Here is a 19,252-nt window from a genome sequence, read left to right as displayed (position 1 = left end):
ATACAGCTGTAGCCCACGCAGAGGCAAGACCAACAGGTCACATTTTGTGCATTATCTTTAAAAGGATTTATTAATCATAAATAAAATAGCTCAAAACGTACTTACAATAGGCAAAGGGCAGCAAAGGATGCAGAGACCTTACACTGGCAAAGGAAAGCAGGGTGTGAGTGCTCTGTGTGGTCTGAACCTCTCTGCCTAACAGTCAGACAATCTGATGTGTTTCGAGGGCCAGACCCTCTTTCTTGAAGCTCTTAGGGAAGAGGGTCTCACCCTTGAAATGTGTCAGCTTGTCTGTCTGTGAGTCCAAGCCACACGGACCACTCACGTTCTGTTTTCCTTTGCCAGTGTGAGGTTTCTGTACCTTTTGTTGCCTTTTGTGAGTACATTTTTTAGCTGTTTTTTCATTTTTATTTAATAAATCCTTTTAAAATGCACTGCGCAAGGTTTTGCGCCATATATTTTTTTTTCTTTATTGTACACCAGCACCTACATTTGCACCATGTGAACGCTCATTCTTGTACTGGACTCTGTCAGTATAAAGATTGTTCAATGGCCTGATGCATGACTGATCACCGTCTAATGTCTGTACACTTATTTACATTTGCCTTGTGTCTTGAATGGCAGTCTACTGGTTTTGCAGTGGCATGCTCCCACGTGCCTTTATGCCACCATTGGAAGTGTTCACATTCTTGGTTAGTGCACAGCACATCTAATCCATAATCAAGTCTCTACAATCATGGGTACAAGTTTGTATGATAGTGAGGTACAACAAAGCCCAAAGAGCTACACACCAGGACAGGTATTTCCCTGCCTCCTGCCAATGTTTTTAGTGGAGAGGGTCTTATATACTGTGTTTTGGTGTCATTGGGATGGCACCTCTCAACCAGCTTGATTATGTGATGCCATTTTGGTTGTTGAGCAGAATGGCCCTTTAGAATCCAGGTGAGGATGCTCCAAGGGGTGCTGTGTGTGAAAGAAACATTAAAACAACCCTTCATTCCCCTACGCACTCAGTCCCTCTCCCCTGTGAACTAAAAGCACTTTTTTTTGTTTGTTTGCCTTTTATTTTTTCTTAATTTTTCTACTCTAGTCCATGTTCTCGCACCCTCCTGGGATACCACATCACATATCCTAGGAGCAGGGACTCACAGCAGCTGATAGGCAGACCTACCAGACGGGGCAGTCGGCTCTTGGAGGACCATGATGGTTATAGGGGACTGTGACAGCAGATCAACCAATTGTAGGTGAATATGCAAATTTAGAACAACCCAATATAATGGGTAGGAGGAGCAAAAAAAAAAAAGGGGGGGGTAGTGAAGTTCCTTTTTAAGAACAAAACTATATAAGAGATTTTAAACTTATACTATGGAGCAATTTAAACTATACCTACAGTAAAGTCAAAATGCTTTCTTTTGTCATTGATTGGGGAGGAGTTGAACCTCCACAAAGGTTTTTGATGCTGTCTGTGTTCCTGCTGGGAAGACTCACCATCTTTGTTTGTAAAAGTACAATTTCTGTCTTTGCAGATGATACCAAGCTATGCAGTGGAAAAACCTCCTTACAGGATGTCTCCAACGAAGAATGAATCAACATGGAAAAGGAGATTTGATATCCAAATATGGAAAGGCTTCTTCACAGTAAGGCCCGGTTCACACTTGTGCGATGCGAGAACCCTGCGAATCAACTACGGGTTCCTGCATCGCACCCGACTTGCACGGCAGCTCACACTGCCATATGCGAACTGCTGGGGAGTGTCATTATATGTTAATGAAACCCCCATTTCAGCTTGCTGACAGTTAGGACATGAATGGATCACATATGTGTGAACACCCATGCGATCCAATTCTGGTCTGAACAGAAAAAAGAGTCCTGTACGTTTTTGGACCAAATGCGGTGCGATATCAGCCATACTATCTGTATGGCTGAAATCACACCGCTCAGACATCGCATGTAATGTGAACAGCAGTGCACTGCGAATTACATGCGATGTCTGGCATCACACAAGTGTGAACCGGGCCTGAGAGCTGTGAAAATGTGGAAATAGACTCCCTTAAGAGCTGGTTGTGGCCAGCTCAGTAGATTGCTTTAAAAAGGCCTGGATTCTGTACATAATATAACTGCATACTAACATTTATAGGTAAAGTTGATGCAGGAAATATCCAATTACCTCTCGGGGGATCAGGAAGAAATTCCCCCCCGCTGCAGCAAATTGGATCATGCTTTGCTGGACTTTTTTTTTTGCCTTCCTCTGGATCAACTGTGGGTATAAGATTGTGTATATAAATTGTAAGATTTTTTTTTCTTTCCCTTTTATTGGTTGAACAAGATGGACTTGTGTATTTTTTCAACCAGACTATCTATGTAACTAGGACAGAATGTGATGGGAAATCCAATATGTTGTCATCATAACTGAATGTGAGGGAAAACCTTCTAAAGGTTCCACAGAGTTTGGAGAGATTTCCAAACATTTCCTGTTGTGTTCCTGGAGGAAGGGAAGGGGGCAGAAAGTGAGCAGGAATCTCAGATGTCCCCACTGGGTACATTTCTGCAAAAACAATGAAAAAATACAGGGGTTTTAACTATTTCCTACTCTGTCTAAAAACTAAAAACAAAAGGTTTTGGCTTTAGATATACGTTTACCTTCTCCCTGGTAGACATGTCATTGCAACATGCTAACATCAATGTGTGGCAGATTGAGAACAAGTGGCTAAACATAAAAGTTGAATAAGTATAACACCACCCGTGTAGTTTGAGCACCTGGAGACTTGCGGGCAGAGTTTCTCACCTCGGTAGCAGTAAATGCACAGCTCAGGAACACTTTGGTACTCAACATACCTAATTATAACATTTTCAAGATCAATAGATCAATGCACATTTTTGTTTTGTTCTGCTATTATCACTGATACATGATTTCCAGCATCCAGCATCATCACCAAATACAGGATAGTATTCTTGTGCGCTGTCTGGCCTTCCTTTATTGCCATTGTCTACTTTCTCTATGTTTACATTCCATGTCTTCCTGCAAAGCTTATGTCAGAAAATGTGGTTCTCCTCTGACACCCTTATCCCAGTGATGTCACTGCACCTCCTTGCTCTGGAATCATGGTACATGCTGGTAGATAATAAATCAACAGAAGTATTTGCTGATGATGAAGCACACAGCTGCTCTGGGTTTACATTGAGCTAATTAATTATCCAAAAATGTTACACTTGGCAAAATAAGCCTTTGAATAAACATCCCCTTCATACTCTGGAATCTCCCCTGAAATGACTGAATGACGTTACAGCATCATCCATATGTGAACCCATATATACGAATTTATTGTGTAATCTATAGTAATGTTCTCCAGGTGTTACATGTGCAACAATTCCATGTTTGATAATAACGGTGCATTCCTCTTACTCTGGAAATCTTCAATCTACGCTACATTGTGGAATACAAATAGCAATTGAAGACATAAAGTTACTGGTGAAATTACACATGTATTCATCATTGTGCTTCATTTTATTTAAAGTGTAACTCCATTTCCGTGGGAAAAAAATTAGCTAATAAAAATAATAGCTTACACAATTTGCGACACAAATCATATTGTAAATTAGTGTTATTAAAGATTACCTTTCCTTTTTAATTTTCTGTAAAATGTAATGCAATATGGCTACCTGTAGGTGTTCTGTACACAGATGGTGTACAGAACGCCCCTGCAAAATGTCATTTCCAGCTTGTGTGAATTGGCTCACTGATTTTCCCAGAAGTCTGAACTAAGATACACATCAGATTTTGGGCATCCCCTGCAACAAAAATTTCATTTTTGGTGAGATACTCCCAAAGGGAAATCTCATCTAAAGGAATGCAGACCCTGCCACTTTCCTCATTAGAGCCCTGCAGGTGCAAGCAGCTGATTGATAATTATAAAACCACTACCACTAGATTCACTATTATAGCACAAAGTAAAAGATATTGTGTCTTTTTCAAAATTGTCGCTCTTCCTTTGTTTATAGTGCAAAAAATAAAAACCACAGAGGTGATTAAATACCACCAAAAGAAAGCTCTATTTGTGGGAAAAAAGGACGACAATTTTGTTTGGCTGCAGCGTTGCACAACCGCGCAATTGTCAGTTAAAGCGACGCAGCGCCGAATCGCAAAAAAAGGTCTGGTCATTGAGCAGCCAAATCTTACGGGGCTGAAGTGGTTAATGAATACATTTTAGCAGTTGAGGACAACCAAATTAGCACTGAGGCATAGGGCTTGATTTAATAAAGGGAAAAAGACTGTGCACTTTGCAAAGTGCAAATGCACTCTGCAAGTGCAACTGCTCCAGAGCATAGTAAACGAGCAGAAACTCTGCTGACTTCCATCATCCAAACATGTGCAAGCAAAAATCCTGTTTTTTTTTATTTTCCTCTTCACCTTTTTGTAAAGTGAAACCTTACCTCATTTACTAAGTTCTGCAGCAACTGCACTTGCAGAGGGCAACTGCACAGTCTATTTGCCTTTAGTAAATCAACCCTATAGAGTTTTAAAAGTTCTCAGCTAGAATTATAGCTATATCCTTGAAAGGGCAGTTGCACTTTTTTTCCCAGAGCTTAGTGAAGCTATGCTGATTTACATCATCCAATCACGTGCAAGTAAAAATGTTTTCTTTTTATTTTCCTTGCACCTAATTGAATATTTTTTTACAAAGTTAAGCTTTACCACGTTCACTAAGCTCTGGGGAAAATGAGTTTTACTGCACTTGCAAAGCTCACAGTCTATATGCCTTTAGTAAACCCCTCGAAGAGCTAGAGCTGTCTCCTACTAGAAAACTAACCTTCAGCACCATGTGCAGCATCATCTGCAGTCCACTCTTGCCTGGGTATTTTCCAGCTATATTGGCTGGTGATAAATTAAACAAGTTTGCTCCCGTCTCATTGCAGATGGCATTCACCAGCATCTTTTTTCCAACACCCGCTGGTCCTGCAAGAAGAAGGGCTTTCACTGATGGTGCCTTCTCATGCACTGATTCACAACCTGTAACAGAGAGACCAGTGTCAGGCATTGCATTCAAACATAATAAATAAAACAGTCAAATGTAAAAATGTTAAAAATACATGAGCTTCTAACCCCAGCTTGTTCAATTAAGCTTTGGTAATAAAACCTGGAAGCTCATTGGTTTCTATGCAGAAGTAAGCCTGATTTTGCACTTTCCAGCTTTAGTAAATAAACCCCATTGTGTACTTAAAAGTGGGGTATGCCTGTAACTCTAATGCCCTGTACACACGGTCGGACATTGATCGGACATTCTGACAACAAAATCCATGGATTTTTTCCGACGGATGTTGGCTCAAACTTGTCTTGCATACACACGGTCACACAAAGTTGTCGGAAAATCCGATCATTCTGAACGCGGTGACGTAAAACACGTACGTCGGGACTATAAACGGGGCAGTAGCCAATAGCTTTCGTCTCTTAATTTATTCTGAGCATGCGTGGCACTTTGTGTACACACGATCGGAATTTACGCCACGGATGCTGTTGTCGGAAAATTTTATAGCAAGCTCTCAAACTTTGTGTGTCGGAAATTCCTATGGAAAATGTGTGATGGAGCCCACACACGGTCGGAATTTCTGACAACAAGGTCCTATCACACATTTTCCATCGGAAAATCCTATCGTGTGTACAGGGCATAATTCGAAAAGTGCTTATCTAAGAGACATGCCATATCATCAATGTACTGTAAGAACCATACTCATTAAAGCCAAGCAAAATGTATTTATTAACCGCTTTCTGACCGCCGCATGTACATATACGTCTGCAGAATGGCATGGACAGGCAAATGGGTGTACAGGTACGTCCCTTTAAATTTGCCGCTGTGTGGCCGCATGCGCGTGACCCTGCTGCGAGCTCCGTGAGTGTGATTGCGGGTCCCGCGGACTCAACGTCCGCGGGGATACATGCGATCGTCTCACGGAGAGGAAGGACGGGGAAATGCTGCTGTAAACAAGCATTTCCCTGTTCTGTCTAGTGACACTGTCACTGATCACAGCTCCCTGTGATCGGGAGTGGTGATCAGTGTTGTGTCACATGTAGCCCCTCCCCCCCACAGTTAGAATCACTCCCTAGGACACACTTAACCCCTACAGTACCCCCTGGTTAACCCCTTTACTGCCAGTCACATTTACACAGTAATCAATGCATTTTTAATCTCACTGATCGCTGTATAAATGTGAATAATTTCAAAATAGCGCCAAAAGTGTCCGATCTGTCTACCATAATGTTGCAGTCACAACAAAAAACGCACATCGCCGCTATTACTAATAAAAAAAATTATTAATAAAAAAGGCCATAAAACTATCCCTTATTTTGTAGACGCTATAACTTTTGCACAAACCAATCAATAAACGCTTATTGTGATTTTTTTTTACCAAAAATATGTAGAAGAATACGTATCGGCCTAAACTAAGGAAAAAAAATGTTTTTTTATATATTTTTGGGGGATATTTATTATAGCAAAAAGTAAAAAATATTGCGTTTTTTTCAAAATTGTTGCTCTTTTTTTTGTTTGTAGCGCAAACAATAAAAACCGCAGAGGTGATCAAATACCACCAAAAGAAAGCTCTATTTGTGGGGAAAAAAGGACGTCAATTTTGTTTGGGAGCCATGTCGCACGACCGCGCAATTGTCAGTTAAAGCGACGCAGTGCTGAATTTTAATAAAAAACGCTCTGGTCTTTGGCCAGCCAAATGGTCCGGGGCTTAAGTGGTAATAGAACCCACTCAGTGGGGTGGATTTACTAAAGGCAAATAGACTGTGCAAGTAATATAAAAAAGCTGCATTTTTTCTTGCACATGATTGGATGATGGAAATCAGCAGAGCTTTACCACATTTACTAAGCTCTGGGGAAAATGAGTGTAACTGCGCTTGCAAAGTGCATGGTCTATTTGCCTTTAGTATATCAACCCCAAAGTGTCAGCACTAAGATCGTTCTCCAGAGCTACCAATCAGATTTATTTCTTCAAAACATGAATCTGATGGCTGAGAAGATGTGGCACAGTTGTACTGCTTGTCTTTGTAACTGTCCTGTCTTGAGTATGATAAGCTCACACTGTTCCATTGTCAGTATACAGAGCCAGGCCATCCACTAAAGACCTTGTCCACAGAGTGAGATTATAATAAACTCACACCATGCTACTGTCAGAGGTAAAGGCCAGGCCATCTACTGAAGACCACTGAATGAGATGTATGATAAACTCATAACATACCCATATCAGTATACAATGCTAGGCCATCCACCTAAAAATGTCCACAGAGTGAAAGTTTGGCAAATTAGTGTTTAGGTCACTGCGTGGTACAACATGACCCATATACTTCATAATTACTTACACCAATGTTTTCCGTTGAAGGAATAATCCAAACAGTCAACATGCAACCAGATCACCATGTGTAGCTGCTGTCCTCCAGAAAGAGTATATAATGCTGAAGGAAAGATGATTCATGTTGCGCATAGCTACTAACTGTACATGAGTTAAAATCCTTCCAGACTTGAAAAAAAGAAACAAAACTATTCACCTGATTTTTGTGTTTTTCTGTTACTTTTCATTTAAGTAAGTCAAGAGGCCAGGGCATAAAAAGTAGTAGATTTAAATCTCGTGTGCTTCTCTTAATTTGTTGCATCCCTTTAGCAGATGTCTGCACAGATATCGCAGCAACTCCCAATGTATGAGAAAAGATAATATCCTCCATCATATTCCTTAGACATTTTACACCAGACAGAGAAACAATGAGTACAGTAAGCAGCTGTGACCTTAAAATTTGCTACAATACATTTTGATCACTGAACACCTGCCAGCAGCATTCATTGTTCTGATTCTTCAAAAGAAGATCAATGAGCTGCACTTTCCTTCTCCAGCACAATCTGCTGTACCACGCTATAAGGTTGAGCATATCCCATGCACTGACAAGATAAAAGAATATAAACTGGAGGCTACCTACTATGATGCAGGTTCACCTTGGGTTTCTAAAGGACAAGTTCACTTTATCCTTTGACATTTAAGAACAGGCTGAAATCATTAGATCCGGGCTCTTGCAGAGCGATATCAAAATCCTGGCGAAGGGCTTGGCCCTAAAACTTAACAGGGCCATCTCCTCCATTATCCACTCGGACAAGTCAGGATTTATGCCCCAAAAATCCAAGGCCATCAACCTCCGTAGACTTTACTTGAACCTCCAGACGCAGTCAGAAAATATGGGGGATAGGGCTTTACTGTCACTAGATGCCCACAAGGCATTTGACAGCATAGAATGGGAATACCTCTGGGCTGTCATGGGCAGGCCCGGATTTACTCCCTTTGCTGCCCCAAGGCCGGGCCTTTCAGTGCCGCCTCCCCCCCACACACACACCAGCATTCTCGTCCTTTATCGATGACTGCTACAATAGATCAATTAAAAACATATCTCCACTATATACTCCCCCTTTATCATCTCTATATACTCCCCCCTATTATCTCTATATACACCCCTCTATCGTCTCTATATACACCCCTCTATCATCTCTATATACATCCCTCTATCATCTCTATATACACCCATCTATCATCTCTATATACAACCCCCTCTATATACAGGTATACAGGCAGGCTAGGACAGTATACAGTATGGCTAGGACGGTATACAGTCAGGCTAGGATGGTATACAGGCAGGCTAGGACGGTATACAGGCAGGCCAGGACAATATACAGGCAGGCTAGGACGGTATACAGGCAGGCCAGGACAATATACAGGCAGGCTAGGACGGTATACAGGCAGGCCAGGACGGTATACAGGCAGGCTAGGACGATATACAGGCAGGCTAGGATGGTATACAGGCAGGCTAGGACGGTATACAGGCAGGCTAGGACGATATACAGGCAGGCTAGGATGGTATACATGCAGGCTAGGACGGTATACAGGCAGGCTAGGACGGTATACAGGCAGGCCAGGACGGTATACAGGCAGGCTAGGACGATATACAGGCAGGCTAGGACGGTATACAGGCAGGCCAGGACAGTATACAGGCAGGCTAGGACGGTATACAGGCAGGCTAGGACGATATACAGGCAGGCTAGGACAATATACAGGCAGGCCAGGACGGTATACAGGCAGGCCAGGATGGTATACAGGCAGGCCAGGACGGTATACAGGCAGGCTAGGACGATATACAGGCAGGCTAGGTCGATATACAGGCAGGCTAGGACAATATACAGGCAGGCTAGGACAATATACAGGCAGGCCAGGACGGTATACAGGCAGGCTAGGACGGTATACAGGCAGGCTAGGACGGTATACAGGCAGGCTAGGACGATATACAGGCAGGCCAGGACGGTATACAGGCAGGCCAGGACGGTATACAGGCAGGCTAGGACGGTATACAGGCAGGCCAGGACGGTATACATACCCAAGTAGACTGCGCTAGCAACTTACTAAAAATAAAACATAACAAACTAAAGCCTAAATACACTATAAGAATAATAGTGCGTTCCACCAACTCCAGGAAGTGGCGAACCGACCAAGTATCTGAATGCCTGCTCTGCATACCGGTCCCGTGAGTAGCGCACATAAGCGCAGGTGACCCTATGGTATACTAAGGTTTTACACTATATGCCTTTCCTTTTCTTTTGGTGGAACGCGAGTCTTGTGGTCCCTTCCAAGCAACTTTAACATCGATACACCTTCTGCCCTGTTTGATCATATGGATGAATAAGCTGGAAGCCTGCTAATTGTTTCTCCTATGGAGGGGTTTTAAACTATTAGTTACTTTTTGGTTTGCAATTTTTGTATTGCTGACATTTTTGTTTTACATCATCCCACTTGGCATTTTCTCAGGGGCTCGCTTCATTGTCATTTGTGATTGTGAATCTTTGAGAGCACATTTATTCATTTCTTATTTTTGCACCAGTGTAGCGATAATTGTATATATTATTCCACAGTTGCACTTGTATATTATGCACATTATTTGATTTTTTATCACATTGAAGGTTTTTCAATTCCGGAAGTGCATTCATGCACGTTCCCACTCAGTATTGGGTGTGTTGTGCAAGGTGCATGTCCAGTCTTTTCATATTTGTATATCCACTATTATTCTTATAGTGTATTTAGGCTTTAGTTTGTTATGTTTTATTTTTAGTAAGTTGCTAGTGCAGTTTACTTGGGTATATATCACTAAAGTACAGTACTTTTATTCTGCAGCTGCAACAAAGTCTTTTGGGTCTATAGATCACTATATTATATAGATATATTTGCGAGCGCTGTTTTGTATGTTTTTACAGGACGGTATACAGGCAGGCCAGGACGGTATACAGGCAGGCTAGGACGATATACAGGCAGGCTAGGACAATATACAGGCAGGCCAGGACGGTATACAGGCAGGCTAGGACAATATACAGGCAGGCTAGAATGATATACAGGCAGGCCAGGACTGAATACAGGCAGGCCAAGACGGTATACAGGCAGGCTAGGACGATATACAGGCAGGCTAGGACAGTATACAGGCAGGCTAGGATGGTATACAGGCAGGCTAGGCTCTAGCCTAGGGGAGAGAGAGAGAAGGTGATGATTATGAGGAAGAGAGGGGGGGAGGAAGAAGGTGCATAGCACAAAGGGGTGGGAACAAAGAGGGGGGTTATTCTGCGGGTCTCACTCACCAATTATGCTCTCCCATTCAGGCTGGTCTCCCCCAGGGCTGTAGCAGCTATTGTTTGAAAACAGAACTCCCCTCACAGCACAGTACAGTGCATTGCATGCATGTGGCTGGAGTGTGGGCGGGCACAAATGGGAGGTGGAGTATTGGATTGGACAAGCAGTGCAGTGAGGGAGAGGTTAGGAAGACAGTGGAGACAGAACACAGCCCGACTCCTGCACAAGCTAGCTGGCTTTCCACGCTCTCACTGTATCACTGTGACAGGATGCCAGAGGCTGTGGAGCACCGGAGTTAGAGGGGAATAGTTATCCTTGATCTCCACTCCATACAAGTCTTGTTGCCTGGGGGAGAAGACGCTCTTCCCGCAGCTGCCCACAGACTCCGCCCCCTGCTCTCCTTTCTAGTTAGAACAGCTTGTTTATCCTCATCCCCGCCCTGCTCATACAGAGCTCCGAATGATGTTAGTGCAGGGGGGCGGCCGCAAAAGCCGAGAAGTCACCGCAGGAGCGGCGCCCCCCTGCACCACTGCCGCCGCGAGGCCTGGCCTCGGTGGCCTTGTGGGAAATCCGGCCCTGGTCATGGGCAAACTCGGCTTTGGCGAGGGGTTCCTGTCTTGGGTGAAGCTGCTATACTGCTGAGCGGTGGGACGATACACAAGGTACCGGTGTCTACCGGCTTCAAGTATTTGGGAACCCACTATTAAATAGAATCCGTGATAGAGCCAAAATCTGGTCCCGCCTTAAGATGTCCCTGGTGGGAAGGGTTAATCTGATAAAATTTATTTTAATGCTCCAGCTCTTATATATCCTACACAACACACCAATGGTGATCCCGCTAAAAATGTTTAGAATTAATAATTCTATTTTTAGGGCCTTCATATGGCTAGATAAACCCCCAAGGATAAAATTAGAACAATAACAAAAATCCAACGAAGTGGGAGGCCTCGCCCTTCCTAAACCTTGGGTCTATTATTTGGCGGCTCAGGCGCAACACATAGTCCGGGCTATACCAGAAGATTCGGGAATGGAGGAAGGGAACTTACAATCTGAACCCAATGTGCCCTAATGTGCTATGTCACTGGCCTTGATAACATACCCACAGGTATGGAGGCCCTGGCATATGAAAAATGTAATAAACGATTTCCCACATACATCCTGATGCAAAAAATATGAAACAAACTTAGACAACTACAGGAAGTAGAGGGCTTCACCTTGTACAGTTCGATATGGGCCAATGGATATTATGAGGAGCTGCTGTCGTTAGATTGTGGTGCGCGGTGGAAGAGGCACGGGGTCCAATTTCACTTCCCGCAATCAATGCTCTTCTACTATCTGCAGCTGCAACATGCAGCGAGGACACAGGCTGGGGGGACCCTGTGGACTCTCTCACTGACCCCAATATTCCGATATATGGCTGAAGTGTCCCAATTTAAGGGCTTCATTTCTAGAACTTATTCTATGATTGTTAATATTTATCTAGAGGGATTTCCTCTGGCAGCGTTGAGTAAATGGGAGAGAGATGTGGGAACATTCGAGGACAAAAAAATGGGAGGAGGCACTCCAGGCAGTACAACTTCGCTCCTTAAATGTGGCCCAACGGTTGTCCCAGTTATACATCGTACTTAGAGTACACTATATGCCCGATAGATTGCTTTTGATGAGAGTGAGACCGGACTCCAACTGCCCCAGGTGTGCGAGAGATCATGGGGACCTAATATAACTGCTCTGGAGGTGCCCCAAACTACACTTCTTCTGGACAGGGGTTTTAGCCACAATTAACAGAGTATACCAGACCACCATACCTACAGACCTAAAGCCATGTATACTTGGGATATTAGATGATATTCCTATGGAAGACAATTTTAAACAGGCCATAGCTAGGGCCCTGTTTCAGGCCCGCAAGCTGATCCTCAGACATTGGAAGGTGGTTGAGTCTCCAACGTTAAAGGAATGGATTGCTCAAATTGGTGACACCATAAGGTTGGAGAAATATATCTTTCAACATAGAGGTCGCCCGGGAAAATTTGATAAACTATGGGTACCCTGGTTGGATACCCCTGGCCTCTCCCCAGTTGATCTTGTGATGGATAGACTGTTGAGGTAAGAGATGGGAAAGTGAGTGACACACTGAGAGGGTTAAGAACGTGAAGCACTTAAAGTATGTAAATCAAAATATAGTGCGGACACACAAATAATCAGGTCTAGTAGAAGAACTGCCTGAATTGTATAATATGGAATGGTATTGGATGCTAAGAGTAATGTATGAATATACCTCTTGAGAGGATAATTGAACTGTATGACAGATTATGTGCCTTACATGTGAGCTGTAAAGTTTTTCTATTTGTTTTGTTATCTAATAAACATCTTTGATATAAAAAAAAAAGAACAGGCTGAAATGAACAGGACACAGCGGGGTAGATTTACTAAAACTGGAGAGTGCCAAATATGGTGCAGCTGTGCATGGTGGTAGCCAATCAGCTTCTAACTTCAGCTTGTTCAATTTAGCTTTGATAAAAAAAAAAACAAAAAAAAACCTGGAAGCTGATTTATATGAAGAGCTGCACCAGATTTTGCACTCTCCAGTTTTAGTAAACCAACGCCAATAATTAATAAATAAAAGTCAGATCAAAACAAGGTGCATGTCTCTGCATAGTATAGTATGATATAGTATAGTATTTTATAGTTTTGTTTCCATATATCATGCCTTAAGAAAATACAGAGATGAGTGCCACTATGGAGAAGGGAGGGAAAGAAAATGAGCACCACTGTGCTCATTTGGAAGTTGGAGGAGGTGATCCCCCCTATGAAAAGGGAAGAGGGTGAAGGAAATGAATGTCAATTTAGAGGAAGTGGAGGAAATGGGAGCTACTATGTAGGGGGGGGGGGGCTGGAGCAGAAGAACGCGACTATGGAGAGGAGTGCCCTCTAAGGAGAGGGGGATGGAGTAGATGAACACCACTATGGAAAGGGGAATGGAGGAAATGAGCACCACTATAGAAAAAGGAAGACAGAGGAGAGGAGTGGCACTATGGCAAAGAGGATAAGCGCCACTATATAGAGGGCAGACAGAGGAGATGAACAGCACTATGCAGAGAAGAGGTGAAGGAGAGGAGTGCCATCATCTAGAGGGTTGGTGATGAGCGTTTCTATGGAGAGGGGGAGGAGATGAATGGCACTATGGAGAGGGAAGGTGGAAGATATGAACGCTATTATAGAGAGGGGTTAGACAGGGGAGGCAAAGGAGATATGTGGCATTATGGAGAGGGTAGGCAGAGAAGATGAGCATCACTATGGAGAGCGTAAAGAGAGGTGATGAACATCTCTATGGAGAGATGGATCAAGGAGATGAGATGATCACACCTTAGGAGAGGGGAGATAGAGGAGATTAACTCCATGATATACAGAGGGATAGAAAAGAAGAGCACTACTACACTACCCTAGCAAAAATGAGGAGTGTAACCATGGGGAGGGAAGGTGGAAGAGAAGAATTGAACACAGGAGAGCAAAGGAGCATTGCTATGGATAGGGCCAGTGGAGAAGAGGTGTGCCACTATGGAGACAAGAAGTGGAAGATAGGAGGATCGCTATGGAGAGGGAAGGTGGAAGATATGAACGCCATTATAGAGAGGGGTTAGACAGGGAAGGCAAAGGAGATATGTGGCATTATGGAGAGGGTAGGCAGAGAAGATGAGCATCACTATGGAGAGCGTAAAGAGAGGTGATGAACATCTCTATGGAGAGATGGATCAAGGAGATGAGATGATCACACCTTAGGAGAGGGGAGATAGAGGAGATTAACTCCATGATATACAGAGGGATAGAAAAGAAGAGCACTACTACACTACCCTAGCAAAAATGAGGAGTGTAACCATGGGGAGGGAAGGTGGAAGAGAAGAATTGAACACAGGAGAGCAAAGGAGCATTGCTATGGATAGGGCCAGTGGAGAAGAGGTGTGCCACTATGGAGACAAGAAGTGGAAGATAGGAGGATCGCTATGGAGAGGGAAGGTGGAAGATATGAACGCCATTATAGAAAGGGGTTAGACAGGGGAGGCAAAGGAGATATGTGGCATTATGGAGAGGGTAATCAGAGAAGATGAGCATCACTATGGAGAGCGTAAAGAGAGGTGATGAACATCTCTATGGAGAGATGGATCAAGGAGATGAGATGATCACACCTTAGGGGAGGGGAGATAGAGGAGATTAACTCCATGATATAGAGAGGGATAGAAAAGAAGAGCACTACTACACTACCCTAGCAAAAATGAGGAGTGTAACCATGGGGAGGGAAGGTGGAAGAGAAGAATTGAACACAGGAGAGCAAAGGAGCATTGCTATGGATAGGGCCAGTGGAGAAGAGGTGTGCCACTATGGAGACAAGAAGTGGAAGATAGGAGGATCGCTATGGGGATGGGCAGTGAAGGAGAGGAGTACCACTACGAAGATGGAAAGCAGAGGAGATGAGCAACACTATGGAGAAGGGAGTAGCAGCAGATGAGCTTACAGTACATTTCTTATCCTCACATATAGTTTATCATAACAGTTTTGATTATGGCATGTCATATACCAGGAAGGAAGGAGGAGCATTAAACAGATATTTCTCAGGAAAGGTTTATGTGACAATAGCCCTATGGACATAGCTAATCAGTCTTTACTCTGCTGTAACAGATTCCGAACCATTGAATGACACGTTGGCTTAAAAGTGATATTAAAACCTCAGTGTTTAAGTACTTTCACCAGCTGGTTTATTCATTTGCTAAGTATCTAGCTTCTTTATCTTTTAATCCTGGTCTATGTTACTGTTTAGGCTGGTGCCATGACTGTTGCCCCAGGTTTCCTGTTTGTGGGTGGCTCCTTTCTCCAGGGCCGCTGATAGAAATCATGGGGCCCTGTACAGCCTACCTGACGGGGCCCCCTTCAGCCCCACCCTCAACCCCATCCCTGGCCCTGCCCCTGGTCCCTCCCCAGACTCTGCCTTGAAACAATAATCGCATGTAAAAATTGGACAGGCTGGTTGTACCTAAGTCGATCTATTACTTGGGTACAATCCACCTGCCCATAGATGGTTCAAATCTTAGCCGGTCCCTGCTAAATTGGGCAAGATTCTAACCATCTATGGCTGGCTTAACTGACACTGACATCAATCGTGACACTAATACAGTGATTAGCTAAAATAATGTATAGTGTACACTATATTAATGGAACTGGCTGGGTTAATATCAAGAGGCAATGAGGAGGTTAACTGTGGGCCTAACAAGTGTCATGTGTGTAACATGTGCTGCTTTTACTAACAGATCTGGCTGTTTTTTCTCCCTGCTTTGCAGGAAGAAGAAATAGCCAGATTGCTGATCTGTGTACGGTGCCCTGAGTTTGTAAACACAGGACTTTGTGCTGTGATTGGCTACAGCTGATCAGCATATCTTGGCCATAAATCATTGGCCAGGACCTGCTGCCAAAATTCCGGTGTAGCCAATATCAGAGTGGGTTAGCAGCAGGACACGCATGCGCGTCCTTACCTGGAACAGGCTGGATGACGTACATGTATGTGATCCAGCCTGTCCATACCACCCTGTCGCAGTAAATGTACTGAGGGCGGGCGGCAAGCAGTTAAAGGGAAAACGTTAGGGGTGGGTTCACGCGACTGATCTGATCAGGTCTGCCTGTCCATTTTTCAGGCGGACCTGATCTGACCCTCCATTCACTACTATAGAGTGATGGATCTAAATGGATTTGTGTCCATTTACACCCGCCTACCTCCAATCTGATCCGCTGAACAAAATAGAAGGGGATCTGTTCCCCTCTGTTTACACCAGCCACCCTTACAGCACAGTAGGCTGTGTCCGTGTCAGCTCTGCATAAGCTGAGTGGACACGGACCTGTCATCTACCCAATCCGTTAAGCGGGAGATCAACGAACAGATTCCCTGCTGAACACATGGATTCCGCTCCCTGTGAAAGAAGACTTGATAACACACAGCAACACAGGGTTGAGATCATCAGCATTATAACACACAGGCAGGTGCAGGTGCTCTATCATGGCTGACTCTGTCACAGCATGTCACATAACATGGCTGTTGGGTGCTGACCCTGTTAACCTATGACCAATAAGTTAACAAAATCAGCACCCAAAAGCCATGTTATGTGACACACTGTGACATAGAACCTGCTGACTGCTGTGTGCTATAGATAGTGACAATATATAGTAATGTACAGTGCAGTATTTCTTTTACCCACCCCCAGGTACCCCTGTGCTGCAGCAGCCACAATGAATTTCTCTCTCCTCCTGGATGCTGTCAGCTGCCTACCACTGCCGCCCGCCTCTTAGCCTCTCGCTCTCAATCTCTCTCAGTCTGAGTCCGACTACTGAGTGGGGAGCTGAGTGAAGGAAGATCACTCCACCAGGGAATGAAAATGGGCAGCTGCAGCGGCAGGCGGCCGGGACATTAAGCAGCAGGAACATGTAGAGCGGACATGGAATGCACTGCGCATGTGCCCAAAAATGAAAAAAAAGTCCCTTCATTCTCACCAGAACAGATCATCAGAGAGGGGCCCAGGAAATACCAACAATACACCCCCTAAGCTAGAGGTATTGGCTGAGCGGGGATGTAATTTAAAAAGCCATTTTTTAAAATCCTGCACTGACTGTCTGTGAGGCTGCCCGTGCCCCCGCTGCAGAGCTGAGTACGCCAGGCCTGGTACAACAGGGCCAGTTGTACTGGCTTATTAGGGGCCCCGCCTTTCTCTATCAGAATCCTAGGGAGCCAATCTTGCATACAAGGATCAAAGTTATGCCTCCATACACTGTGTGCAGCAATAGAAACACACAGCCTCATAGCCAAAGATGACAAGACACTGACCTGTCTTCCCTCCTCAAGGCTAACAGACTGGCTAGAGACTGAACTGTGCAAAGTTAACTCTTTTCTGTGAAGCAGTAAGCAGCACTGAAGAGCCAACACCGTTAAAAATTGTTGTAAACTGGGAGTCCTGGGGCAAGGCATAAACTTAAAAACACTGAGGGTTTAATACCACTTTAAACAATCAGTGAGAGTCTGCATAGTGTGAGTACTTTAGGAAGTCAAAGGTAATGAGGTTTCAAAGTTCCTGTTAGTTTCATTGATATACCCTTTGATGACTCTATATCCCTAGAGACCATTCAGATGTTTTATTTTTTCCCAACCATTGTATTTTGCTTGCGCACATCTGTATGCCAGCATATTATAAAACAAATACACTATAATAAAACATGACAGAGAATTAACACGCACAAAGAACAAGAACGCTGGGAACCAGGAAACACTCTGAACTGTAATGTTAAAACAATTTCTCAGTGCAGAACTAAAAGAAAAAAAAATTCTGACGATACCAGCCAATTTTTATGTGCTTGAATTATTCTTGGTATTCGCTGCTGTTATTATAATATGTTATATTTATACAAGTTTGTTGTTCACATCTATTTGGAGCGATCACTCCTGTTTGTTAAAGTGCACCTGTTGCCGGTGTACAGTGGAGATATGCACAAAGGGAAAAAATGACTAAGGCATTGCAGCTTAACAATCCTCTAGGTACTAACTAAAGCCTCTGGAGCAAAGGTGTGACACGTAAGTACTGGGATCTCAGTAGGGTTGCACAATCAATTTCCCGGTCTCCGATTCATTAGACATGGCATTCATTTTTTTTTGGCGTTTTTGGCTCTCATAACAAAAGCAAACTGGCAGATGTGGTTTATTGGTGAAAAATTTAAGGTTATGCACTTGGGGGCTAAGAATATGCATGCATTATACATACTAGGAGGAGTACAACTGGGGGAATCCATAGTGGAGAAGGATCTGGTGTTTTGATAGATCATAAGCTTAACCACTTTACACAAACTGCCGTACCGGTACGGCGGTAGGAAGAGCGGGCGGTCAGCTATCTGGTGATAACAGCAGATCCGGCTTGGCAGCTGCTCGGCCCGTTATCCCAGGTAGCGGGATGGGACCGCTCTTCCTGGGCCTTCCGTCCCACCGGGAGACCCCAGTTACGATCTGGGGTCAGGCTAGGCTGGCTAGGCTGTGACCCGAACAAAGCCGGATTTGGCCTCGATCGGTTCTCCGCAGTAAAATTCCAGAAGCGATGTCACAACAGTTTACTTCAGTCTCATATCCCCAGATGGCCTATGGTTACAGAGAAGCGCGCTTCAGACGTGAGGTTATTCCGCAAGTCAACCTGACCGCTTGGACCTGCTGTTTGTTTGTAACACATGCTGTGTAATTCCTTCAAAATTATGCGGAAGCCTAAGACTTTCAGGACGCTGGACCTGTATTGCTGTGCATCCTGTATGCTGGTTCCTGTGAAGTCCAAGTCTTTTCAGTGTTTTCGCTTGTCTGGCTCCTTGCTGCTGGCAGAGGACCCACATTATTTGGTAAGAGTACCCGATCATCCTGTCTGCTGGTGGCTGCACATTGGATGGTGAATTCTTTCCATGGTGGTTTCCCTTTCCAAGGAGCATAGCGAATTCTTTCCATGGTGGCTCTTTTCCATAAAGGCAGAATACCTATTTTCCAATGTTCATGAACTATTCTTCACTTGAAGTCACTTTCATATGTTGGGACACACTTGTGTCT

The 19,252-nt window shown here is 44.0% G+C and overlaps 1 protein-coding gene across 1 annotated transcript in view; it reads right to left on the bottom strand.

The window, feature by feature from the left end:
- The window catches only part of DRC11 (dynein regulatory complex subunit 11), a 302,548-nt gene that overhangs the window by 13,370 nt on the left and 269,926 nt on the right, over positions 1–19,252 (bottom strand). Inside the window, exon 16 of the mRNA XM_073633646.1 lies at positions 4,809–5,008. Coding sequence (XP_073489747.1) covers positions 4,809–5,008 — 200 coding nt within the window. The remainder of the gene's footprint in view (positions 1–4,808; positions 5,009–19,252) is intronic.

Source organism: Aquarana catesbeiana, linkage group LG06 (assembly GCF_042186555.1).
Source record: "Aquarana catesbeiana isolate 2022-GZ linkage group LG06, ASM4218655v1, whole genome shotgun sequence".
Taxonomy (NCBI): domain Eukaryota; kingdom Metazoa; phylum Chordata; class Amphibia; order Anura; family Ranidae; genus Aquarana; species Aquarana catesbeiana.
This window is presented reverse-complemented; position numbering and strand designations above follow the sequence as displayed.